The following is a 26688-nucleotide window of genomic DNA, read 5'->3' as shown; positions in this document are numbered from 1 at the left end:
CAAGCAGCCGAGAATAGAGATGATTTATTGTGGAGAATTATCTGACCAAACTACGATGTACAATAAAATCTTAAAATCTAATGCTTGTTCTAGAACTGAGGTTTTCTTTTCTTTAGACGAGATTCTGCTGAGACTTATCGCCGATGTATATATTTCTCACGTTATCGCGATGTAGAATGACTAGTGAATAGGGATTAAGAAATTAGCGTTAACAAGAAAGTGAATAGCGAATTACAAAGTAATATTTCGATTGCAATTATTATCATTAGTAGGATATGCCTGAGGCAGCCAAAACGGCGTCAGACTAGAGTCGCTTAGTGCTATTAACAAGGATTAATAGCAAACTGAAGCAGATGGACTATATTGCAAATTGCTCTAGTTTATAACAAGTTAGCAAGCCTCCATCAATTTAGTTTGTCTCACGCAAATATAGAAGACGTCTTCATCATCAGTTGGTTTAATCGTAGGATTGGTTGACTTTCAGGTAAAACTGCAGATTTTGTTTTATTTGTTTTTACTTGTTTTGACACACGACCGTTGAAGAGCAGAGCGGTGATTTGAAATTGCATCTCTTTTGCTGCCCAATTTTATCAAAAACAGTTCGGCAGGCATTTTTCGGAGTTAAGTGATCCATGTTGTTCAAAATGAGGTATGGCAAAAGCTACACTACTGTTTCTGTGGTAATCCGCTGTTTAATCATTTCCATTAAATTTTATGGTTTTAAATTTTTACCGTAAATAAATTTGATGAGAAAATTGAACCTGGCACTAGTGTTTTTGCCGTTTTTCGTGCGGTTGAGCGTAACGTTTAATTTATTAGTTATAGACAATTTTAAAAAATGCGTGATTTCAATGACAGCTAAAACTCTCGATTTTAATCACGAAAAGAATCTTGCAGGTAATCTTAAGTTGGCAGAATGTGAAGGGTTTCTGGAAAACCCGAACAGCGAATAGCGAATAGTACGAATACCGTATTTACTCGAATAAGCGCCGCCCCCGAATAAGCGCCGCCCTCGAATAAGCGCCGCATTTAGGACAAAAAAGTTAATAAGCGCCGCCCCCGAATAAGCGCCGGAGTCCGATGCGGCGCTTTTTTGATGAATTTCGTTTAACTAAAAATGGCACTACAAAGCAATACTTAAACAAGCTTGAACATTTCTTTTCATCAAGAGCGATGTTGTGTAGTAGTTCTATAAATGTCGTGAACGCCGCAAACTTTGCCAGGGCAGCTAGCGCCACTTCTGTCTCAACAAGAGACGAATACTGACAATCAAAAGACGCTCTTTCCGATTACTGTAAAAGATAAGATTCTTTGTGGCGTCCAAGTTTTAAATAAGCGCCGCACTTGAGGCGCGAAAAATTTAATAAGCGCCGCGGCGCTTATTCGAGTAAATACGGTAGTGCGAATAGTCGCGAACAGTGACGAATAGTCGTGAATAGTGACGAATAGTCGCGAATAGTGACGAATAGTCGCGAATAGTCACGAATAGTGACGAATAGTCCTTGATTAGTCACGAATAGTCGTTGAATAGTCGCGAATAGTGACGAATAGTCGTAAATAGGCGCCATGAATAAGCCTACAGGGTTTCTACAAAATTTACTGCCACATGCACAGAGCAATCTAGAAGTTCAAGCAAGTTATATATTATATGCTTGCCCGCTCACTCTAAAAGAGGGTGCAAGTCAAGATGTAACTATATAAATCACTTTTTTAGTTTTATTGATCTATTTATTAAGCCTACATGTATATCTCAATGCCGTCCGACCATAAACTGTATTTACTCACATTTCATTCTCATGAATCGCGATCCGAGGCACGTTCTATGAGCAAAACAATAAAATAAAAATGAGAGAAAAGTGTTCTGCAATTAGTTTATCGATGTGAAAAGACAATAGAAGTTGTGTTATAAAAACAACAACGCCAAAGTCCTCTCTATCGCAGCCGTTATTTAGGCTTGTCACGCAACACTTGCTTGCATTAATTTTATTCCCTTTTCTTTTCTGTACTCTGCCTGGGGCTGTCGATTACCGGAAAGAAAACAGAAAACACAGAAAACAGAAAACACAATAATCTTATGCATACGCTTTTTAAACGGTATAAAACATAAAAAATTCTGTTTATCATTTATAACTTTTCTAGTACCAAGGTCCAAGGAATGTCTCAAATTCGTCACTATTCGCGACTATTCGTCACTATTCGCACTATTCGCTATTCGGGTTTTCCAGACACCCGAATGTGAACTTTAAAAATTGGGGAAAAGACTTAAAATTAGCCCAACATATTCATTCGAACTTTTGCTTTATTAAACCCATTGAATTTTATTGACCTTGGTTGCGTTTGGATTAGCCATGTCATGCCAATACTAAATGAAGTGAAATTTTGCCCGTTTTTAATCGGGCGTGGCCGATTTATAGTTTACCCTTTGGTCGTCCTAGACGATAGTCTCCTGTCGGCTAAAAATGACGGGGATAGCCTGGGCCAATCGGTTTCATTTCAGTTTTGACAGTAAATCGTTGTAGGAACACTGGGTAGACTTTTGGGCTAATCTGCAACCTGGTTCTCTTCTTTGCTTCGGCGGGAGCACAGAGAAAAAAGCTTAAGGGGTAAAGTACTAATAATCACCATTGTGAAACTGTAGTTGCTTTGACAAGTTGAAGCTATTTTTGTAAATAAAAGGGGTAACGTCATTCATGTCACGCAATGTTTTTGTAGGAAACTTTGAAACTAGACGCTTTGCTGGTTTCTACAAATAGCAGTGTGATCTGGCGGTACATTTTTTTGAGGCGGACTCCACTTTAAAACTATTTTGTATATATTTAGCAAGAAGTATGTCGATTTTCATTTCCGCACAGTTGGGCGTCAAAGTCGCCTGTCACAAAGAGTAGAATGTTTGCACAACTTGGTTTGGCCTGGATATATTTTAGATTTGACTAGTGACGTTAGTAAGACACTTCTCAAGACGTCAGCAAAACATTGGCAATGTACAGTATTGTTGTGAACTTGAATGGAATTTTTTACGAGATCAGTAAAGCTATCGAATGAAAAGATGACTTGAAAATGAAAACTTCGAATAATTATAATTAAATACCAATTGAATTTTAGATGAAAATTCCGGAAGTTACATCTGTGTTCAAAATAGGAATTTTTGTACAACTTAAAGTTCCGAAAAAAAAGACCACATGTTTTGTAAAAATCACAGACAAACATGATCAGGAAAACAAAACAGGCCAATGGGTTTTATTCACGAAAATACAACTTTCTTAAGAAAGAGTTTGTAAACAAGACAATGGAATCGAATTACATTTCACACGAAATTTGCATACATTTGAACTTGCAAAAAAGAAGTATCTCTGCCGAGACATAATAGCGAGACCTTACATTAATAATTATTGTATTCTGATCTGATTGTTATTTTTCATGCATTTAAAACTATTTGAAAGTGGTTCTCATCGATGAAAACAAAACGGTTTTTCATTCACTGCTTGAAGTATTTATAGACGTGAAAACATTCGCTTAATCAAATTACATTCTGCACGAAATATTTTGTATCCATTTGTCCCGAAACTTTGAGGAAATTGAAATCTTTGTGGACAGTACTGCATAAGAGCAGTTCATAGAATTGAATAAAAAGATAAGAACCATATTGATAAAGGAAATTTTAAAACTTTATTTTGGCTCATTTTGACGAAAATCAGGATTTTCAAAGACTGCCAGTATAAAACGGCTGTATCTTGTCTGTCTCTAACGATTTTGCTACGGTTTCGAACGAGCTAATTTTTCAACATGATATCATGGTAGCGGGCAGAAGTCGGTTCGTTCTGAATTTTTCAATACGGTATACAAGTTACATACTAGTTATGCAACGCTTTCGAGTGGTATACTATGGAATATCCCACGAGTCACTTGTATTTTCTCGGTATACACACGAGCCTTTAGGCGAGTGTGTATACCGAGAAAATACAAGTGACTCGTGGGATATTCCATAGTATACAACGAGAAAGTGTTGTGTAACTATTTTATACCATACCATAGAAAATACGCTTACTAAATTTCGTCGAAAATACAATCGCAGCGCACGATGGGAAGGTTGGGTTGAATACCGTCGAATATACAACGGCTTTCCTGTATTTTGATTGGCTGTATTTTCTATGGCATGGTATAAAGGTCAATATACAGACCCTCTGTACAGTAAAAAACGTTTTGGGAACAAACCATTGTGAACTTATTGGGAGATCAAAATTAAGGCAAATTTCTGTTATTATCTGATTGCTTGGCACAGATTAGTACGATACTGAATTGGTTAGGAAATGTAAACAAACATTAAATTGAATGAGAGTAGAAAGGGAGGGACAGGTGGGGGTGAAAGGCTAAGGAGATGGAAAGAGAGGGAGAATTAAAATCCATGCTTGGTTATATCACGCAACCTTTTCAAGACTTCTGTTGTTTTCTCACAAGAACAAAACTAAGGTGGGGTTCTACCTGAATTGAATGGAACTTTAAGAGATTTAAAGAAGGGATTGAAGAAAAGAATGGAAACACCTCCAAACAGTTGACCCCCTCGCAAGAGCACTCCGGGTTGTCAGGAGACTGTTTGGTGTCCGTCCACCAATTTTTAACTTCAAATTCAAATTTTAAAATCACATTAAATCTCCAATATTTCTTATTTGTCTAAATTTTACTAATCTTTTGAGAAAAACTATCGCCTCCCAGACATCCCCCAAAATCGTCCAAAAATTAACAAAATACTGCAAAACAAATATATATGGGATAAGTAAAGCTTTTTTGGATTCCTTGAAACACGGCTAAAATGGTTTTCAGCGTTTTCCAGCCCTTATACTTTGGGTTAGTACTACTATTCTTCACCAGTTGCTATTACAGTAATGGTATGAAACAAATACCTAATCATTGGTCAATAAGTTGTGATCATTTTCTTGACAAAAGTAGTTACCTGATTAGGAGTTGTATACTGTTTCATTTAAGTGTAAGGGCTGGAAAATACTGAAATGCGTCAGCCACCTAAAGCGTTGGAAAAATTGGTCTTCAGGTTAAAACCCCGCCTTTATTAAGTATTGCGAAAAGGCTGCACTTTGCTAAGTGTTACAAATTTATATTTTCTAGACGTCTAGTTCAATCGTTTATTTGTATTGTGCGAAATATATTTTTATAAATTGAGACCATTATGTCATAAGTAATAATGCAATCTTGAAAACATTCCAGATTTTCATTATTAAATAGAAACACGAAAAATTCAAATTTAGGAAAACAAGCCTGTCAAAATGACGTTGCCATGGTGATTTCAAGTTACTGGCACAATAACTAATCCTACCAAATTATTGCGAGATAAATTTTAGATAAACGCGCAAAGTGTGGCAGCGTTTGGTTGAATCTTGAAAAAGTTATAAGCATCCAAAGTCAGCGCGGGCCTCAAAAGCCCCCCCCCCCACCCCCCTTCCTGAATAGGTTTAAGTGACTGTTTTTCCAGTGATTTTTACTGTACTGTACCCTGCCTTTCAAGTCAAAACAGATAGCTAATTATTAAGCGCCCGATTTTAAGCTTCTCAAGCTTCTTGTTACTTATAAATTATGAGTTTCGCTGCAAGAAAGGTCTCTTGTAATTTTACAAATACCCAAGCAGATTTAACTTCGGATACTCTGCGTACCAGTGTTTTTCTTTTTGGGAATTTACAATTCTCACGGCGCGCAAATCGCGCCTCGATCTGTGCCAAATATTTCTCTGTTTACCAAGATTACAGTTTTTCTTTTGTCGCATTTGCAAATAATGATTATACTGCCTCAGTTCAATTCTATTCAGAGTTGTATACTTCAGAGACATTTCAGTTGGCTCATAAGCTAAGAATAGCCTTTCAAAAGAACGCTTCTCACTGTGCATGAAATTACAAATACGGTGTTCCAAAGTTCTCAGTGTTTGTACATTTTGTGTGATTTGTTTAGCGAGTATTTAGTTTTAAGTCTTAACTTTTACGTTGCGATGACTACTTTCTTTCAGATTTAATCATTAGATAAGAATGACATTCAAATTCATCTTCAATATCTGTAGAGGGTGTGGTGTATTTAATACAGAAAACAGTGTGTAAACTCCGAGTTACAACACACACATGGCAAAAACTCAACTAACTCGATCGTACACGGCCTTCTTGTCACGTGACGACTCTACTAGTCCCAGGACTCCACAGAGGGAAATGTTGGAGAGTTTTTTTTTTTAACCAAACAGCTAATAGCGTTAAATGACTTACGGAACTTGATTGATTGGTGTTGGATAACTGATCAAAGCGGTCTGCTGTTAAGTAATATCAACAGACATGCAGGAGACGGACCGTGGGCAGTATTTCAAGCGCCACAGGGAACAAACAGAATAATTTTTTAAACTGAGTGAGCGAGATAGACAATGTATTTTATCTACAGGAAAAAGCTCATCCTGTGCAGATATTACCTGCTAAGAAAAATTTAATGCATCTCCGTTCACCTTAAAGTTATTGAATAGACAATGTTGCAAGTCATACTATCGCAAGCTATTGACTAGATAATGTAGACTGGAGATTTCCAGTAATGCAAAATGATATCCAGCAGCCTTTTGACTGATTTAAATATTTTATTTATCTGATAGATATACTTTCCTTTTTCATGTAAAAACACGCTTTTAGATCATTAGCTGCAAAATAACTTGTATATGTGAGCCCTTGTTACCTGAATAGTACTGTACCACGTGAACCGGCATGAGGTCTACGAACAGCTAAGCATGAGGTGTATAAACAGCTAAGCATGAGATGTATAAACAACTAAGCGTGAGATGTATAAACAGCTAAGCATGAGGTGTATAAACAGCTAAGCATGAGATGTATAAACAGCTAAGCATGAGATGTATAAACAACTAAGCATGAGATGTATAAACAGCTAAGCATGAGATGTATTAACAGCTAAGCATGAGATTATAAACAGCTAAGCATGAGATGTATAAACAGCTAAGCATGAGGTGTATGAACACACTAAGCATGAGATGTATAAACAGCTAAGCATGAGAACAGAGATGTATAAACAGCTAAGCATGAGATGTATGAACACACTAAGCATGAGATGTATGAACAGCTAAGCATGTGATGGAGTATAAACAGCTAAGCATGAGATGTATGAACAGCTAAGCATGAGATGTATAAACAGCTAAGAATGAGGTGTATTAACAGCCAAGCATGCGATGTACAAATAGCTAAGCATGAGATGTATAAACAGCTAAGCATGAGGTGTATAAACAGCCACACATGAGATGTATAAACTGCTAAGCATGAGGTGTATAAACAGCTAAGCATGAGATGTATAAACAGCTAAGCATGAGGTGTAATTAACAGCCAAGCATGAGATGTACAAATAGCTAAGCATGAGATGTATAAACAGCTAAGCATGAGGTGTATAAACAGCCAAGCATGAGAGGTATAAACAGCAAAGCATGAGGTGTATGAATAGCTAAGCATGAGAGGTATAAACAGCAAAGCATGAGGTGTATGAATAGCTAAGCATGAGGTGTATGAACAGCTAAGCATGAGATGTATCAACAGCTGAGCATGAGATGTATGAACAGCTAAGCATGAGATGTATGAACAGCTAAGCATGAGATGTATGAACAGCTAAGCATGAGATGTATGAACAGCTAAGCATGAGATGTATAAACAGCTAAGCATGTGATGGAGTATAAACAGCCAAGCATGAGATGTATAAACAGCTAAGCATGAGATGTATAAACAGCTAAGCACGAGATGTATAAACAGCTAAGCCTGCAGTTTTATGAACAGCAGGTCTCTTGATTTAGACTTTCAGAGCTTACTGGAGATGTTACGGTGAACATCTTGATTTTCTTCAATTAAAAATGAACTGTTTTGCGAATTAAAGAGGCTTTAACACGTTTTTTAACAGATTTTTGAACAGCCAAAATTTATTTGTGTCGTAGGAAACCTAAAAGTAATGGTCCCATTTTTGTTAAAAAATACTATATTAGAGCACTATATTAGAGCGGATGTCACGGATGGAAATGGGTTGCAACTTGAAAAGTTAAGGCTTAACTTTTCGTGTTGCTAACGTGCAACTTCAAAATAAATCGATATTTATAGCGGTAGCTTGATTTCTGTCCTCAAATTAAGGTAATATCTTCCTTTTGATGTTCAAAGATAATGTTTTCCATGAGTTAAGTTTCCTACCACTAATTTCAGAGTAGTTTAGACCAAAAAATCCCCGTTACGAAGCTTTAAATCGGAAAAGAAAAAAGAAAACATCAATACGGGAAGCGAGTAGCTAAAAAAATCATGACGCAGTTTTTACTGTTAAAAGCGAGAAAAATCATTATCACAGCAGGTGAAACGTGCGCTTCTTAAGATCTATCAAGCAAAATCAATTAGCTTACAGAAAATGTCAAACTAATGAATCTGGCACTTCACCGAATGCAGAGTTATTATACACAATATGTATTTAATTGTCACGATCGACGTTTTTAAATTTAAATATCAATAGACGCAACATGAAAAGTGCTTCAGTCAATTGAGCCTGCATTGATTCTGAAGTCCTATTGGACTTCAGAATCAAAGCCTTTAACATTCTGAACATCGAGAAGATACCTGAAATTTTCGATTTGAGCGCCGAATCAGTAAACGTCTTCCTGCTTAACGCTCGGTGAGTTATCGCGATACACATTCACACCTACCTCGAAGCGAATGCTCGTTTTCAAAAATTGCAGGGTAATATTGAGGAAGTACGTTGAGGCAAACGATAGCCACCCACGTCTGCAAAGACGAAACCTGTTTAGTTTGTTTATTTTCGTACCAGCTGATTCTAAAATGAAATTATAGTTGAATCGCAGTTTCTCGAGCATCCCGATAACTCGATTCAAAGTCGTTTCCATTGAAGGTTCGAGACATTGGATTCCACTGTAAATGTTTTTTTAATCCACTGTACATAGACACAGTTTTTCTAGTCGTCGCAGCTGACAGGTAAGCATACCTGATATAACTTTCAAATATTCTCATGCATAGATTATTTTCTGTTTTCTCAGGCAGTTAACAAAGAAAGACAGACTTGGTATATCTTAACAGTTTAACACCGAATAAACGGATCTCAAGTATAATTCACAGAAGCCGGCTTTTCTGGTTGAAAGAAGCTGCTGAAACTTGTTCAAGACGATCAAGGTAAGATCATGATGTTTGTAAAATATAAGGGCCCTGTATGAAAGGACGTATGTCTCAATTTCGAAGCAAGTGTCGTTGTCGAATTTCGTCATTTCGTCTAAGGACCGACGCGAGGAGTAGCAGGGGTTTCTCGGGTATTTTAATTTCTCGACCAATCGAAAACGACGTGAGTAACCTAGGTACACAGAGCAGGAGTTTCTCTGGTATTTTAAAAAGGTTTATAACCTCTTTTTTAATGTCTCGACCAATTGAAAACAAAGTGACTAACTTAGGTACACAAAGCAGGAGTTCTCGGGCACTTTAGTTTCGCAATAAAAACGGTGTTTTAAATTCGACCAATTAAGAACTACATGACTCTGAACTAAGCACACAGAGCAGGAGTTTCTCATTTTTTCACGGTATATTTTAAGTCATTTTTCTGACAAGTTTCAAATTGAAGAAAACCTCACAATAGTAGTTTTCTATGATAGAAAACACCAACGGAGCAATAAAGACCCGAAAATTTACAAGGATTGTTTCGACTGACAAAGATTAAGACGGATTATGAGCAGCAAACTTGAAAAAACTTGCCGTGACGTAGCTCCTTTAAAATTGATTTAATTCTTTGACAGATAAATTAAAAAAAGACGTGTCTAACTTTAGAACACAAGAGCAGAAGTTTCTCGTGAATTTCATTTAAAACTGTCTAAAGTCTTGACCGATGGAAATCTCTCGACTGACACAATTAGTGTCAGTCCCTTTTTTAACAAGATCGCAGCCAATGAAGGATTTGTAATGTTCATTTTCCTGGAATCAGATTTACCTCTTTTCACTCTTTAGCAAAATCGGTGTAGCGTGTAGCCGAAGCGCTAAAGTTGCCCAAAATCGAACGTTTTCAAAATATTTTGGTAATAGCCCCAAAAAACGATTCTGCATATTGCGTTCGTTGCATTCCTGAGCTTGAAATCAAAGTCTCAATATTCATATCACACATTTCTGAGTAATCTTTTTCTCCTGTCTTTGTGAGAGACCATTTTTCACCTGCACGCTCCTTTCCATTCAAATAATTGGGGCAAAAGGCAACTTGAAAATTGGCATTGAATTGCTTGATAAGACAACGAGAAATACAGCAACTAACAATTGGATAGAAGTTATCTGTGTTAATAACATCGAAACAAAGGTGACTCACTAGGTTTGCACTAAGGGTGAAGGGACATATACTGCTTCTTAGAGTCGGCGATAATAGACAATATAATATTACATCAATTTTGTTGTCAGCCCTCTTTAGAACATTATTGCCAACGAGACAGCCGAGCCAAGAGGCGAGGCTGTCGAGGCGGCAGAATCATAGAGCCGTGTGCGTATGAGTGTATACGCAGAGAAAATCTTAAGTTCTGCGTAAGGGACTTTTTTTGACCATATTTGGGTATAAGTAAACCCCATATTTGGGTTGTATTGATCTTCTCAACTGGTTCCCAGTCTCTCACTCCTAGCTAGAGAGCAAATGACCAAAATGGCGTCCACGCGGCTCGCTGTTAAAATTTTCAATGTGGTCATTCATCCCTTTACCGATAAATACACCTTTAGGGAATTATAAATCGAAAGTGAATACCCTACAGAATATTCGACCGCCGAAAAAACGAACATCAAGATCTTTAAAGCGATGAAATAATCTTTCGACTTTGGAATCCTTTGATTTACGATCGAAGAGAGACATGAAAATCAAAAGCGGACTGTTGACTTCAAATAGAGTTTTCTTGACTTATGAGAATGCTGAAGTCGGGTAAATGCTTCCTTTTAGTGTTTATTGTGTTTATAGTAATTGTTTGACCGATGATTCATTCCAAATCAAATACCGTTTATATTTTATTTGGCACGCATTTTCGCTCCGCGTAGGAATAACATCAATACAAAGCGACGCTCACTAAAATTACTGCATGTCATACACACAAGAAAGTCAAACGTTTTTTGCTTCTAACGCCAAATGTAATGTTAACTTGAATAAAAATTTTGTCTCCAAATAATCCTTGACCGTTCAAGTTTTGTTTTCTGTTCAAATTTTTCAAGTTTTGCGTAACTGAACATGACACTTCGCATGCGAGATTGAAATCTGACCCGTGCATTACTGTCTTTGATTACTGAAAATTATTTTTAAAAAAGCATCTTAGCAGTTTTGATTTTGGGATTTGATTTATAAGAAGTTCTTGAAACATTTTAACCATCGCGTGTTGTATTTACAAAACATTTTAAAGTTGAAAAGAATTTAAAGATTTGTCAAGAGTTATCAATCTGTCAAACCCGGCGTAGCCTGCGTAGCAGACATCTGTGTGCGTTTTTTAGTGTGTTTAAAAGAGTGCGCGATCGCGAGAATACGCGCGCTGGAAACTACGGCGCCTGCTACGCAGGCTATCAAGCCTGTGTCATTTATGAACACCAGAGAAATAGCACTTTTTTCGCATATTACCTAAAATACAATTTACCATATTTTGGTCATTTCAAATATAGTTCTATCAAAAACCATTCAATATCTGTTCTTATGAACAAACATGAGTATTTCGCTCGTTGGCACTTACCGATAGGTACAACTAGTTATTATTTAATCCATTTGAATTGTATTACTACTTTGTATTACTGAGCTGGAAATTAAAGTTTCAAGGCAGTGCCAACTGTTTTTGTCGCGCCTTTGAGCGTCCTAGGAACAGATTTATTAAGTAGATTACCAAGCCTAAAAGCGGAGCTCCCCGGTTATTTACTTCCCCCTTTTCGAAAATCCGAATTTACTGACCGATAACAGAAAAAATATAGCACTTGAGCCCGCAATCCAGTGTAAACCATCATCGGCTGGAGTATGACCGCCATGTTGGGGCGACGTCGTCGTCGTCGCTGAGGCGCACACGCTCGCGAACCATGCTGCTAGCCATGATGAGCCATGAAAAACCAAAAGCATGGGTCTGTTAACTTTCTATGGGTATGGGGCTCTGCTCTGCGGAACTTCGGGCTGCTGGGAGCGCCGCTACAAGAAACTCAATTTCCCGGTTCTCTACCAACTTGGCTTGCTTGGAAGTGCACATCTTAATATGCTTTATTTTTTTCCTTTTTTAGATTTTCATCAAAGAAGCTCCTGAAAAAATAGAAAACATGATTAATAACAGTTCAGTTTCAATTTCACCCCAACAACCTAACGCTGGCATGCAATCGTTGAGCAAACTTCTTCCAATCGCCATAGCCATAATTGTTACCAACGGACTCGTGTTCGTCATGTTTTACAGAAGAAAAAGCCTTCGTACATCATCCAATTACCTGTTGTTTGGTTTGGCGATTTGCGACTTTTTGACAGGAGCCATCAACATTCCATACTTCATAGTATTTTCTTTCCAAATTGTACCACAAGCCATGTCAAAAAACTTTGGGTATTGGATGTACGTCCTACACACCCTCATGGCGGTCTCTGCTGGCTATCACATACTCATCATAACTGCGGAGAAGTACTTAGCAATAACCAAACCACTTAGACACCACCTGGTTACCAAGAAGACGGTGTATAAAATTTTGGCGGGAATTTGGATGATATCTGCGTTTATAGCTATCATTCCTGTCGCTTGGGAAGAAAGCAGCTCACGCCTTCTTTGGTACATTATTCATGCCTCCGTTTCCCTTTTCATAGTATTTTTTGCGCCGTATGGGTTTATTGTTTATGCGTTCACAGTTATGTTCAGAGTTATTTCCAAACGTCAAAGACCTAAGATTCAAAATGATAATACCAGATTAAGATTCCAAGCCAAAAAAAATAATGATCGAAAGTGTATAGTAATTTTTGCAATCATGGCGACGATGTTTGCGATTTGCTGGTTGCCATATTTTACCATCATGTTAATTTCTTACGTCAAACAGTATCAGTCGTCAGGTTTTCCTGCATCTATGTTGAAAGCTTTCGAAGTATTTGCCATTGTTCGTTACATGACATCCATAACAAACCCTTTGCTCTACACGTTCTTCAAACGTGACTTCTGTCTTGCCTTAAAGACTCTTCTTGGCAACTTTACCAAGACACCCGAGCGATTACGCAGCCTATCTCTTTCTCTTAGGCGTACGCATGACATAACACGGCCGGTTTCACTTGACAAGAACTTGATATTATTGGTTTCTTGGAATCGCGTCAATTCCGACGACATTGGACTTGAAGCATCGTATACTGTTTCAGAGGAGCAAGTTCAGCTTTCTTGATCGCCATGCTTAAAACAGTGTTAAAGAGAGAATACAAATTAAAGAAAATCAACAAAAACAAAGCACTGTCAAATTATCCATATAAGTCCAACCTCTATAGTCCCTTTACTATTTCCTTAGTCTAGAAACGATAAAATATTGTGTTATTAAGGTCGCGGGGGACACCTACCGTAAATACATTCATATGGCAAAATTTTCCTTCACCTAGATCACGGCTGTTTAAATCTTGGCTGTTTTTGGTACGACTTAGCTTAAAGTTTTAAACCAATGATGCGGGAAGTTTACGAATGTCCTCTTTTTTGTATATTGCACTTTACGGCGATGCTAGAACTCCATTTTGAGTGCCAGCTTTCACCAGTGTTAAACCCGAGCAGCAGAAAGAAACCCTCTTTATTCACCCACCCCCAGACCTCCCATATTCCCCTGTGAACGAATACATGTTAAATTGGGATGGAGTGCAATACGTAATACTCGTCGACTTCTACTCGGGTTGGTTTGGGATGATGCCTTAAGTTATCAATCTTGAAAAAGCCGTGATGAAGAAGATGAAGCGTCACTTACTGCTGTCAGCGGAATTCCCTGCAGGCTGCTAATGCCGGTCATTGATCCATCCAACAGTTTGCACGTAGAGAATCTCAACCACAGAAATTAATCTTATAACAAATAAGGAACTGCTAGCTGGCTTGATCATAGGATTGCTGACTCAAGAACTTATTTTGCTTGTTATCCGTTTTTTCTGTTTGCTAGTTGTGTTGCGGTTGTATAATGTATTTCTTTTGCAAAGAAAGATGTAAAATGCGTGTATCTGTATGTTATGTACGTGGAACATTGTAGGAGTTCTATCTACATAGAAGTAGTGTAAATTGTCCTGCTATGTGCTTTTGCACGCTTATTCGAAGGAGATACAAGTCATTTGAAGCTTTACTCGTCTGTTTCCCTTCACAAAAACTCCATTTGGCTTCAAAAGTAAGCAAAAAGTCTTAGACATAATCTGTTCCTCGATGATCACAATTTTCCTCGAGATTTGCTCTTGGAAAACTGTTCACTTCTTCAAACAGGTAATATCCGCGGGAAAATATCCGTGACAATGATTCACCTCAGTGTCGGTGAATGTGGTGGATATTTACCTCCACTTCGGTGAATAATTTTTAATTATTTTTCAATAAATGTCGCGATGGACATATAGAGTAATCTACCATAAAACTCCGCTTATAAACCCTGGGTGAGGGTTATAAGTGGGGAGGGGGATATAAGCGGGGATTAAAAGTGGGGAGGGTTATAAGCGGGGAATTTTACCGTATGATTAGGATGTCTTTGTTGTCTGCCATCCGTACATAACAGCTTGGCTCAGGCCATTGATTAAAAGAAGGATCTCGGAAACGCAAACATTTGAAAATGCCGCTCAGAGTGGAAGCATTTGTAAACGGAACCCTATCGTATCATGCAGTATGGACGGCGAAAAGGGAGGCTTTATAGTTAAAAAGTTTTAGAAAAGGGAGGCTTTATCAGTTATCAGATTAAATTGAAGCCTATTTCTTCTCAACTGGTTCCCAGTCTCTCACTCCTAGCTAGAGAGCAAATGACCAAAATGGCGTCCACGCGGCTCGCTGTTAAAATTTTCAATGTGGTCATTCATCCCTTTACCGATAAATACACCTTTAGGGAATTATAAATCGAAAGTGAATACCCTACAGAATATTCGACCGCCGAAAAAACGAACATCAAGATCTTTAAAGCGATGAAATAATCTTTCGACTTTGGAATCCTTTGATTTACGATCGAAGAGAGACATGAAAATCAAAAGCGGACTGTTGACTTCAAATAGAGTTTTCTTGACTTATGAGAATGCTGAAGTCGGGTAAATGCTTCCTTTTAGTGTTTATTGTGTTTATAGTAATTGTTTGACCGATGATTCATTCCAAATCAAATACCGTTTATATTTTATTTGGCACGCATTTTCGCTCCGCGTAGGAATAACATCAATACAAAGCGACGCTCACTAAAATTACTGCATGTCATACACACAAGAAAGTCAAACGTTTTTTGCTTCTAACGCCAAATGTAATGTTAACTTGAATAAAAATTTTGTCTCCAAATAATCCTTGACCGTTCAAGTTTTGTTTTCTGTTCAAATTTTTCAAGTTTTGCGTAACTGAACATGACACTTCGCATGCGAGATTGAAATCTGACCCGTGCATTACTGTCTTTGATTACTGAAAATTATTTTTAAAAAAGCATCTTAGCAGTTTTGATTTTGGGATTTGATTTATAAGAAGTTCTTGAAACATTTTAACCATCGCGTGTTGTATTTACAAAACATTTTAAAGTTGAAAAGAATTTAAAGATTTGTCAAGAGTTATCAATCTGTCAAACCCGGCGTAGCCTGCGTAGCAGACATCTGTGTGCGTTTTTTAGTGTGTTTAAAAGAGTGCGCGATCGCGAGAATACGCGCGCTGGAAACTACGGCGCCTGCTACGCAGGCTATCAAGCCTGTGTCATTTATGAACACCAGAGAAATAGCACTTTTTTCGCATATTACCTAAAATACAATTTACCATATTTTGGTCATTTCAAATATAGTTCTATCAAAAACCATTCAATATCTGTTCTTATGAACAAACATGAGTATTTCGCTCGTTGGCACTTACCGATAGGTACAACTAGTTATTATTTAATCCATTTGAATTGTATTACTACTTTGTATTACTGAGCTGGAAATTAAAGTTTCAAGGCAGTGCCAACTGTTTTTGTCGCGCCTTTGAGCGTCCTAGGAACAGATTTATTAAGTAGATTACCAAGCCTAAAAGCGGAGCTCCCCGGTTATTTACTTCCCCCTTTTCGAAAATCCGAATTTACTGACCGATAACAGAAAAAATATAGCACTTGAGCCCGCAATCCAGTGTAAACCATCATCGGCTGGAGTATGACCGCCATGTTGGGGCGACGTCGTCGTCGTCGCTGAGGCGCACACGCTCGCGAACCATGCTGCTAGCCATGATGAGCCATGAAAAACCAAAAGCATGGGTCTGTTAACTTTCTATGGGTATGGGGCTCTGCTCTGCGGAACTTCGGGCTGCTGGGAGCGCCGCTACAAGAAACTCAATTTCCCGGTTCTCTACCAACTTGGCTTGCTTGGAAGTGCACATCTTAATATGCTTTATTTTTTTCCTTTTTTAGATTTTCATCAAAGAAGCTCCTGAAAAAATAGAAAACATGATTAATAACAGTTCAGTTTCAATTTCACCCCAACAACCTAACGCTGGCATGCAATCGTTGAGCAAACTTCTTCCAATCGCCATAGCCATAATTGTTACCAACGGACTCGTGTTCGTCATGTTTTACAGAAGAAAAAGCCTTCGTACATCATCCAATTACCTGTTGTTTGGTTTGGCGATTTGCGACTTTTTGACAGGAGCCATCAACATTCCATACTTCATAGTATTTTCTTTCCAAATTGTACCACAAGCCATGTCAAAAAACTTTGGGTATTGGATGTACGTCCTACACACCCTCATGGCGGTCTCTGCTGGCTATCACATACTCATCATAACTGCGGAGAAGTACTTAGCAATAACCAAACCACTTAGACACCACCTGGTTACCAAGAAGACGGTGTATAAAATTTTGGCGGGAATTTGGATGATATCTGCGTTTATAGCTATCATTCCTGTCGCTTGGGAAGAAAGCAGCTCACGCCTTCTTTGGTACATTATTCATGCCTCCGTTTCCCTTTTCATAGTATTTTTTGCGCCGTATGGGTTTATTGTTTATGCGTTCACAGTTATGTTCAGAGTTATTTCCAAACGTCAAAGACCTAAGATTCAAAATGATAATACCAGATTAAGATTCCAAGCCAAAAAAAATAATGATCGAAAGTGTATAGTAATTTTTGCAATCATGGCGACGATGTTTGCGATTTGCTGGTTGCCATATTTTACCATCATGTTAATTTCTTACGTCAAACAGTATCAGTCGTCAGGTTTTCCTGCATCTATGTTGAAAGCTTTCGAAGTATTTGCCATTGTTCGTTACATGACATCCATAACAAACCCTTTGCTCTACACGTTCTTCAAACGTGACTTCTGTCTTGCCTTAAAGACTCTTCTTGGCAACTTTACCAAGACACCCGAGCGATTACGCAGCCTATCTCTTTCTCTTAGGCGTACGCATGACATAACACGGCCGGTTTCACTTGACAAGAACTTGATATTATTGGTTTCTTGGAATCGCGTCAATTCCGACGACATTGGACTTGAAGCATCGTATACTGTTTCAGAGGAGCAAGTTCAGCTTTCTTGATCGCCATGCTTAAAACAGTGTTAAAGAGAGAATACAAATTAAAGAAAATCAACAAAAACAAAGCACTGTCAAATTATCCATATAAGTCCAACCTCTATAGTCCCTTTACTATTTCCTTAGTCTAGAAACGATAAAATATTGTGTTATTAAGGTCGCGGGGGACACCTACCGTAAATACATTCATATGGCAAAATTTTCCTTCACCTAGATCACGGCTGTTTAAATCTTGGCTGTTTTTGGTACGACTTAGCTTAAAGTTTTAAACCAATGATGCGGGAAGTTTACGAATGTCCTCTTTTTTTGTATATTGCACTTTACGGCGATGCTAGAACTCCATTTTGAGTGCCAGCTTTCACCAGTGTTAAACCCGAGCAGCAGAAAGAAACCCTCTTTATTCACCCACCCCCAGACCTCCCATATTCCCCTGTGAACGAATACATGTTAAATTGGGATGGAGTGCAATACGTAATACTCGTCGACTTCTACTCGGGTTGGTTTGGGATGATGCCTTAAGTTATCAATCTTGAAAAAGCCGTGATGAAGAAGATGAAGCGTCACTTACTGCTGTCAGCGGAATTCCCTGCAGGCTGCTAATGCCGGTCATTGATCCATCCAACAGTTTGCACGTAGAGAATCTCAACCACAGAAATTAATCTTATAACAAATAAGGAACTGCTAGCTGGCTTGATCATAGGATTGCTGACTCAAGAACTTATTTTGCTTGTTATCCGTTTTTTCTGTTTGCTAGTTGTGTTGCGGTTGTATAATGTATTTCTTTTGCAAAGAAAGATGTAAAATGCGTGTATCTGTATGTTATGTACGTGGAACATTGTAGGAGTTCTATCTACATAGAAGTAGTGTAAATTGTCCTGCTATGTGCTTTTGCACGCTTATTCGAAGGAGATACAAGTCATTTGAAGCTTTACTCGTCTGTTTCCCTTCACAAAAACTCCATTTGGCTTCAAAAGTAAGCAAAAAGTCTTAGACATAATCTGTTCCTCGATGATCACAATTTTCCTCGAGATTTGCTCTTGGAAAACTGTTCACTTCTTCAAACAGGTAATATCCGCGGGAAAATATCCGTGACAATGATTCACCTCAGTGTCGGTGAATGTGGTGGATATTTACCTCCACTTCGGTGAATAATTTTTAATTATTTTTCAATAAATGTCGCGATGGACATATAGAGTAATCTACCATAAAACTCCGCTTATAAACCCTGGGTGAGGGTTATAAGTGGGGAGGGGGATATAAGCGGGGATTAAAAGTGGGGAGGGTTATAAGCGGGGAATTTTACCGTATGATTAGGATGTCTTTGTTGTCTGCCATCCGTACATAACAGCTTGGCTCAGGCCATTGATTAAAAGAAGGATCTCGGAAACGCAAACATTTGAAAATGCCGCTCAGAGTGGAAGCATTTGTAAACGGAACCCTATCGTATCATGCAGTATGGACGGCGAAAAGGGAGGCTTTATAGTTAAAAAGTTTTAGAAAAGGGAGGCTTTATCAGTTATCAGATTAAATTGAAGCCTATTTCTTAGCTTTTAGAAAATAGTGCATATTTCAGATCTCAGCTGACAATTCCGCTATCAAATAAACCCCATCCACACCCTCGCATCAGTGAGGACGATACGCCAAAATATTTCGACAAAAACGTATTGTATTCTCAACGAATAAACAACAACCTTTTGAGCAACACAACTGGCATATTTAATTCCGCGATGATGTCGAGCACATGCTCTCCCACTCATGCGCACTAACCTTATAGGTACGCAAAGCGTAGATACAATATCCCCCTTTTCCTAACAATGTGATAACAGGGGTTGTGAAATAGAACAACAACAATGAACAAGAAATGTTTAACAACCTGAGTCCAGCCTAGCACAGAGTAATAAGTACCTAGTTTACAACATAATCATTTAAATAACAGTGTCCTGTGCTCTAATGTTCAAATAACTAGGGGTGTGGTCTTCACTGGAAGGATTTCTGGGCTGTCCAGTGTTCATAGTTGCCTTGTTTACTTTCTTGACCATGGACACATTTCGGAATAATCGTGCCTGTCCCCTGGCAAGTTCAACACTAACTCCCTTTTTACTGACGACTGTAAAAGGTCGTGGATCATATCTCGTTGTTAGCTTGATCGCGCGTTGTTGAAGTAGCAGTACTTGGTCCCCCTGGCAGATGTTGGAAGGAGTGGCCTTGTGACGTTTGTCCATGTATTCCTTTGCCTTTTACTTTCGCTGATTGTCATTAGCGCATGCCGTTTGGAGCACTTTTGGGGGCCGAGAGAGATCCAGTTGTGGAATCTTGGTTCTGATGTGACGGTTCATCATGAGAGAGGCAGGTGACACACCGGTAGAAGAATGTGGAGTATTTCTGTAATTCATTAAAAAGACAAACAGTTCAGAGCGCCAGTTCTTCCCTTCCACATTTGAGATTCTAATGATCTTTTCTAGTGTTTCATTAAATCGCTCAACCTGAGCATTGGCAGCGGGCCAAAGAGGGGTGATCTTGCGGTGCTTGATCCCCATCTGTTGACACCATGCTGCAAACTCACTTGATCCAAACGGGACGTTGTCTGAGGTAATGACTTCAGGTATCCCATCTGTTGCGAACATTTGAGTGAGGTGTTTAATTGCTGTAGCTGCTGAACTTGAGTGTGTGATGTGGACTTCAGGATACTTTAAGGTTTCATCAACCGCAACAAAGAGATACTCCCCGAACGGAAATGGACCACAGTAGTCAACATGTATTGTGTGCCACACTTGTCGAGGTGGATCTGTCATTCTGAGAGGTTCAGGGGGAGGCTTTGGTCCTACAATTTGGCATCCAAGGCATTCACGTACATAGCGCTCAGCTTCTAAATCCATACCAGGCCTCCAAACTCTTTGCCGGAGGTCCTGTTTTACTTTGGTGATGCCTTGATGCCCCTCATGTGCTAGCTGAAGAATGCGAGGGCGCATAATTTCAGGAATTACAATGCGATTGTTTCTCAGAACAAGGCCTCGCTTCTGAGAAAGTTCTTCTTTTAAAAGCTGAAAGGGCTTTGGTGCCTTTTCCCAGTTGTCAGTGTCAAGACACTCATTGATGACTGAGAGTGGGGTCAGATTCCTAAGCAAGAAGCAACTCTTGAAGAGAGATTGCAGGCGGAAGAGAATCTACAATAAGGGAGTTTATGTAATCCTCTGCAGGGTCCCGGGTTGTGTCAGCTGGAACAGGTTTACGTGAAAGGATGTCAACAGCATTTTGGATGCCTGGCTGGAAAACAATTCGGGGACTGTAATTTTGGAGCCTTAGTCGCCAGCGTTCAATTCGTGGAGAGGCATTACCACGCCCATTGAGGAGAACTTCCAGAGGTTTGTGATCACCCACTAAATCAAATTGACTGCCATGGATGTAAAAATGAAATCTCTCACATGCCCATACTGCAGACAAGGCCTCTCGCTCTGTTTGGCTGTAACGTTGCTCTACTGGTGACAAACTACGACTTGCGTAGGTAACCGGTCTGATAGATCCATCAGGGTGCTTCTGAGTCAGCGCACCACTGATTCCAATTTTGCAGGCATCATGACGTACTTGGGTGGGTAGGGAGGGGTCAAAATGAGCTAGGACAGTGTCGCTTGAAATTGAGTTGCACAACTTCTCAAAGGCTTCAGATTGCTCCGGGCCCCAGGACCACGGAGAGTTCTTATGTGTGAGCTGACGTATCGGTTCTGTCATAGCGGCTAGGTTTGGAACAAAACGGGCTACTTTGTTGACTAATCCTAGAAAGCTTCTTACTTCAGTAGCTGAGTTGGGTGGCTGCATTTGCTTGATTGCTTGGATGCGATTCTTGTCAGGAGACACACCGAGTGCTGAAATGTGGAAACCATAGTAGTCCAGTTCTGTGACCCCAAATAAACACTTTAGTGGGTTAACTGTAAGGTTTTTGTCCTGGAGGCGAAGAAAGGTGCTCTCAAGACATTTGTCATGTTCTTCTTTTGTGGGGCCATGAACCAGAATGTCATCTTTCTGGTATTAGGGCATCCCTCAAGGACCTGACCAATCACATGTTGACATATTTCAGATCCCACACATGCTCCATATGGCAAGCGTTTGTAACGTCGGAGGCCAACATGGGTCTTGAATGTTGTCAGGTGACAAGACGATTCTGCAAGTTCAATTTGATGGTAACACTCTTTTAAATCAATCTTGGAAAAGAACTTCGAGCCATTCAAGTCGTGCAGAATTTCTTCAGATGTTGGGTATGGATGGTGCGTGCGAAGGAGAGCTTAGCCTGCGAGCAGGCTCACGTTGGGGCACGCGCGAATATACCTTGGGGCACACGCGAGTGGCGAGCGCAGCGATAAGGCGGGGAGTGGCGCCAATAAAGGTGAGCGTGCTCGCAGGCTAAGGAGAGCTTCATTGGGTTTTGACATATTCACACACAGTCTGATGTCCCCATTTGGCTTATCGACAATGACCACTGGTGACACCCAAGGCGTTGGACCAGTAACGGGCTCATTGATGTCTTGCTCTTCCAGTTGTTTAAGCTTAGCTTCTACCCTACTGCGGTAGTGTGTGGCTATTGGACGAGAGTTCTGCAATACAGGCTGCACAGTTGGATCAATGCTGAGCTCGAGTTGATAGTCCTTCAGTTTCCCAATTTCACCGCTAAACACTGCAGGGAACTTGTCAAGAAGGTAATGGTAATCACCAGATATTGGTGAAAAGTCCATGGTAGCAGAGGCTGCAACATGCAACATTCCCAGACGAGTTGAAGTTTCACGACTAAGGAGACAGTCAGCATTTCGAGCTTTCAATACCAAGAACCTCGTAATATCCATCTGCCCTGAAGGAGCTGTCACTAATCCAAAGAATGAATATTAATGTAAGTATTATACGGCATTATTAATAATAATTATATAATAATAATAATGATATTAATCATGATAATGACAATGATAATATTAATAATAATAATTATTAATGTTATTATTATTGTGATAATTATTATGGCAGATTAATAATGAATGGCCCTATTCTCCCAGAGGAGGGCTAGGATTTAAGTCAAGTCAAGTATTGCAGATTAAAAGTTAAAATGTAAGGTTTGTGATGACTATTATTGACAACTGGCTACAATGGCTCTATACCTAGGTGAGATGCCGGCAAAGTTGTCTTGTTGAACTGTACCAATATTCGCATTATTGTCCACAATGGTAATGAGTTAAGGCTCAACATTCTCATCAATGGGTAAATCGCATATTGAGTCCACCTGCAAAGAGAACATGTACAAACAAAGATAAGCATGTTAAAAAACCAGGATAATAAGTTCCTTTAATCTTTTTAAAAAAAAATAATAAACAACACCAACCTCCTCCATTTCCATTTCCATTGTCTTTGTTGGATATGCCCTCATCTCTTCCCACGTAGACAACCACACCCCTGTCCTTTCTCCTTTTGTTGTGTCGTCTGCGTATGGGTAGAGACTTGTGCTTGACCTTGTGGAAGTCTACCTGAGTAATTTTAAGTTTTTTTTTCTCAGGGCTCTGTCGAAGAGGAAGACCATTTTCGTGAGATGCGCTTTGTTGGAGTTCCTTCAGCACAGCATCCACCATTGTGAGAGCATTCTCAAGGACAGCTGAATCGTCTACCGTGAATGTTGCTGATCGCAGTACATCTCTTCTTTCCTGGAGACGCTTTCTAAGTTTTGTGGTATTCGATGGCTTGGGTTGTACGTTGCCAATGCATTCCTGCAGGAACGACTTGGTGTTGGACTCAGCATTTGCCTCATCTTCCTCAGAAGATGGGCAAGGGGTTGGGATTTCCGCACTGTCTTCACTAAAACCGTCATTGCCCTCGTCCACTGTACACGGCTCTGAGGTTGTTTGTGAATTGAACTGATTGAAATGTCCGGTGTCAAGTGTAATGAAGACACTGTTTCTGTAGGACTACGGTAAGCTGTCAAAGTTCCACTCGTCAAAGAAGTTGAAAACAGCGAATATATGTTTACAAGGAAACTGCGTTTTACGCCTGCTGTCACATTTGCAACTTGGCTCTGATAACTGGACAGCGAACATCTTAGAACTTTTGGCACTGCTTTGTACAAGGAATTCTCCCTTTTCCAAATTGACACATTTGACATCGTTTTCGCCAAACTCAGCGGCTTCGAACTTGCTCCTGAGACAGTGTTTAACAAAATGAGGGGGGCAATTATGAAGGTAGTCTGGTATGTCGCGATTGAATTCGCGATAGGCTCCACTCAGTTGAAGATTTGTGTCGAGGTAATGCTGGCAAGAATCAGGAATAAAGGACTCCACGATCATCACCACGATTCCAAAGACCGATTTATCTAGGGATCCCGGTAGATAAGTATACTTGAATACTTTGTTCTGGGCTTCGATTCCGTTGTTTGTGTTTACGATATTGACGGCCTGTTGAACACGAAATGCATGTGCCCAACGATCCGAACAGTCCAGCCACACCTTCTCGCAATATTCTTGGACTCTGGCATTTCCCGTGTAGATCTTGGATTTTCTGAGGACTTCAACGGCCTTCTTATACGAAGACTCTGACCTCGCACGGGCGACTGCTTGCATTAGTTCTAGAAACAACTTTTGTTCGCCCAAGGTTAGCCCATTTTTTCCTGATTTGACCCATCTCTGCCACGCCTGTTCACGGTGAAAATCACAAATGTAGACTGCTACGTCTGGGAACTCGCTTTCGATGGCATTTATTTCTGCCATCGAATAGTCCACCATAAAATATTTTGGTTTCCACGTGGGATTCCAGCCCTTGATTATGCTTAGGGCTTCTGCGATGCACTCTTTGTCTTCGTTTTGACACAGAAATTCGGCCACCACCTTGTATCCAACATTGGTGTGCACACACACGAAGAACAAAGGAATCGTGTATTTCGTGGTCTTGTACGTGGCGTCCATAAGTACGAGGTCACTTCCGTACCTGAGCAGAAGCCCTTGCTGCCAGTTTTCTTGGTGGACGAACAAGAACTTGCTTTCGCCTCCATCGTCTTTTTCGTCCCTTGTCCTCAGGTAGAATCGAGTTGACGGAGAATCCTGACGCCACTGCTTAACTTTGCGCTTGAGAGATTCTTGGTCATCGCCACAGTACTTGTTGGCGCTGATGGCTCTTGCAATATGACTTCGCAAATCCTGGCGACTAGGGAAATACCTTCGATTCGACTTCCTCGGCTTCTGGTGACCTGGAAACATTTCTTTTTCGACGTATTGCTCCAGGCATTTACGTATGACATCAGGGCTAGTTATATTGTCGCTAACCAGCTCGCGGATTTTGCTGGCTATCTTGGGGTGCGTTGAGTGCCCAACTGTACCCGCCTCGCCAACAGGATGTACTCTGTGTGCAATGCTAAGGGGCAGCTTGAAATAGAATCTATTTGTCGTACTGAGGCGCTTTCCCGTCTGCATGTCATCTTTCAATTCCCTTAGAATTGCAGCCTTTGCCTTCCGTAGAGCTTTCTTTGACGAACACTCTTCAACCTCTAAGGTATAGGCAGTGTACAGTCGTATAGCTCGAACTTGCAAGCTGGCTGGGCAGTCGAGTTTTCTTGTCCCTTGCACTTTAATATATCCCCCGGATCCAGATATGTAATCGTGGCCTGTGGTGTTTTGGGCTTTCTGTTTTTTTCCACCACCACGCGAATCCTATACGTAATGGCAAAAGGGAAAACATGAGGATTAAGCGTCTAGATTTCCTTTCTTGTTACCTGTCTGCCCTTCTTCTATTTTGCGACAATAAAGTGATATTTTTCCTCCATTGCAAAGTATCGCGGGCCTCTCCTAGCCGCAAGCAGTTGTTCAGATTAAACGTATGAAAAGTTTATTTCGCTTCGGCTCCTCAAATGATTTCTTTTACGAGGGGTGAGGGGCACGGGAAGGGTGTGGCCTCCGGGCCACAATTTGTGTTTTAAAGAGTGACCCGAAAATACAAAGCGCTACGTTTTAGAAACGTTTTTACAAACCGTGTAACCTTACCGCCTTTGGTCCATGTAGACAATGTCTTGTTTCCACGCTTACTACTGAGAATGGGTGGGATAGACAGCTTATAGGAAGGTTTCCTGACTTTTGCTCAAACATGGGTTGTACTGCAATAAGAAAAAAATAAAGCTTCCGTAAACACGTGAGATTTTTTATTAGACTGAGACAAAATGTTTAAAATATATATATAAATATATACTCCGATTTTTCTGTTATTTAAATTTTAAAATCACTTAAATACTCCGATGGGTCTTAAGGGTCAATTTTTTCTAGGATTCCCTCTACATCATAATATTCCGTCAACAGTGGATTGGTTTTTCTCTTTTGTATGTGAATTTCGATAACAAAACCAAAATAGTGACGGCAGCAATTTTGTTTCGCTAAGTACATTTACTTTTCAGATCCGCAGATACTTAAAAAAAGTGACGTTTCTTCAGTTGACGGATTTCACCAAAAAAGTAAAAAAAAGAGCACATACATTTTTAAGAGCACCAAAAATTATCGAACAATTAAATGAACGGGCTCAATCTTAGACAAATTGTCTTTGAATCTTGAAAGCCAAGAGCTTGTATGTTTATTTACCTTACAATGATTTCGCATTCCTTCGTATCCATTTCGGTAAAAATTTTGATTGCGTAATTATCCGCAAACGCACATGCTGAGCATTTACCTAGTACTTCGCTGCTAAATTTTATTGAACTATTACGAAATAATATTTCCCCACGTGGAAATATGGATAGATTCTGTGGGACCCAAAGCAGACATATAGTCTCTCAAGGCAAAAAACACATTCCGGTAATTAATGCAATAGTCTTCTCAAATGAAAGCCGGTAAAAGGTCAAGTTGCTCCTTAAGACATGACCATTACCTCTCTGCAAATTGATGATTCCTTCTGTGTTACGCGTCACCTTTAGCGTTCCTCTTGTCTTCGCGGAATTCACTAATTTTAATAACGATAACAAAAGTAAAAGAAATGATTCCTACCATTTTCGTATGATTTTTGAGCT

The 26688-nt window shown here is 39.6% G+C and overlaps 3 protein-coding genes across 6 annotated transcripts; 2 read left to right on the top strand and 1 right to left on the bottom strand.

Moving 5' to 3' along the window:
• The first annotated feature begins 422 nt into the window (after window positions 1-422).
• Window positions 423-13962, top strand: LOC144628216 (5-hydroxytryptamine receptor 6-like). 4 transcript variants are annotated; one of them, XM_078486280.1, is made up of 3 exons: window positions 423-484; window positions 9053-9185; window positions 12267-13962. In XM_078486280.1, the coding sequence occupies exon 3, from the start codon at window positions 12303-12305 to the stop codon at window positions 13386-13388; it is 1086 nt and encodes a 361-aa protein (XP_078342406.1). In that variant the 5' UTR covers window positions 423-484; window positions 9053-9185; window positions 12267-12302; the 3' UTR covers window positions 13389-13962. The 4 variants fall into 4 exon arrangements, with proteins under 4 accessions (XP_078342406.1, XP_078342407.1, XP_078342408.1 ...); XM_078486281.1 differs by lacking the exon at window positions 423-484 and adding an exon at window positions 8110-8147; XM_078486282.1 differs by lacking the exon at window positions 423-484 and adding an exon at window positions 8601-8673.
• Window positions 13963-16601: 2639 nt separating this feature from the next.
• Window positions 16602-17839, top strand: LOC144628456 (5-hydroxytryptamine receptor 6-like). The gene has a single exon (XM_078486551.1). The coding sequence runs from the start codon at window positions 16602-16604 to the stop codon at window positions 17685-17687; it is 1086 nt and encodes a 361-aa protein (XP_078342677.1). The 3' UTR covers window positions 17688-17839.
• Window positions 17840-23617: 5778 nt separating this feature from the next.
• Window positions 23618-26630, bottom strand: LOC144667217 (uncharacterized). Its single transcript, XM_078528623.1, has one exon. It carries the CDS (start codon window positions 25109-25111, stop codon window positions 23618-23620), a length of 1494 nt encoding a protein of 497 aa, XP_078384749.1. The 5' UTR covers window positions 25112-26630.
• Window positions 26631-26688: the final 58 nt, after the last annotated feature.

This window comes from Oculina patagonica, chromosome 10, assembly GCF_052425735.1.
Source record: "Oculina patagonica isolate OP01 chromosome 10, crgOcupat, whole genome shotgun sequence".
Taxonomy (NCBI): Eukaryota; Metazoa; Cnidaria; class Anthozoa; order Scleractinia; family Oculinidae; genus Oculina; species Oculina patagonica.
This window is presented reverse-complemented; position numbering and strand designations above follow the sequence as displayed.

Excerpts from the sequence above, each read along its gene's own strand:
- LOC144628216 (XM_078486280.1), top strand. The coding sequence starts at position 12,303 with ATGATTAATAACAGTTCAGTTTCAATTTCACCCCAACAACCTAACGCT.
- LOC144628456 (XM_078486551.1), top strand. The coding sequence starts at position 16,602 with ATGATTAATAACAGTTCAGTTTCAATTTCACCCCAACAACCTAACGCT.
- LOC144667217 (XM_078528623.1), bottom strand. The coding sequence starts at position 25,111 with ATGCAGACGGGAAAGCGCCTCAGTACGACAAATAGATTCTATTTCAAG.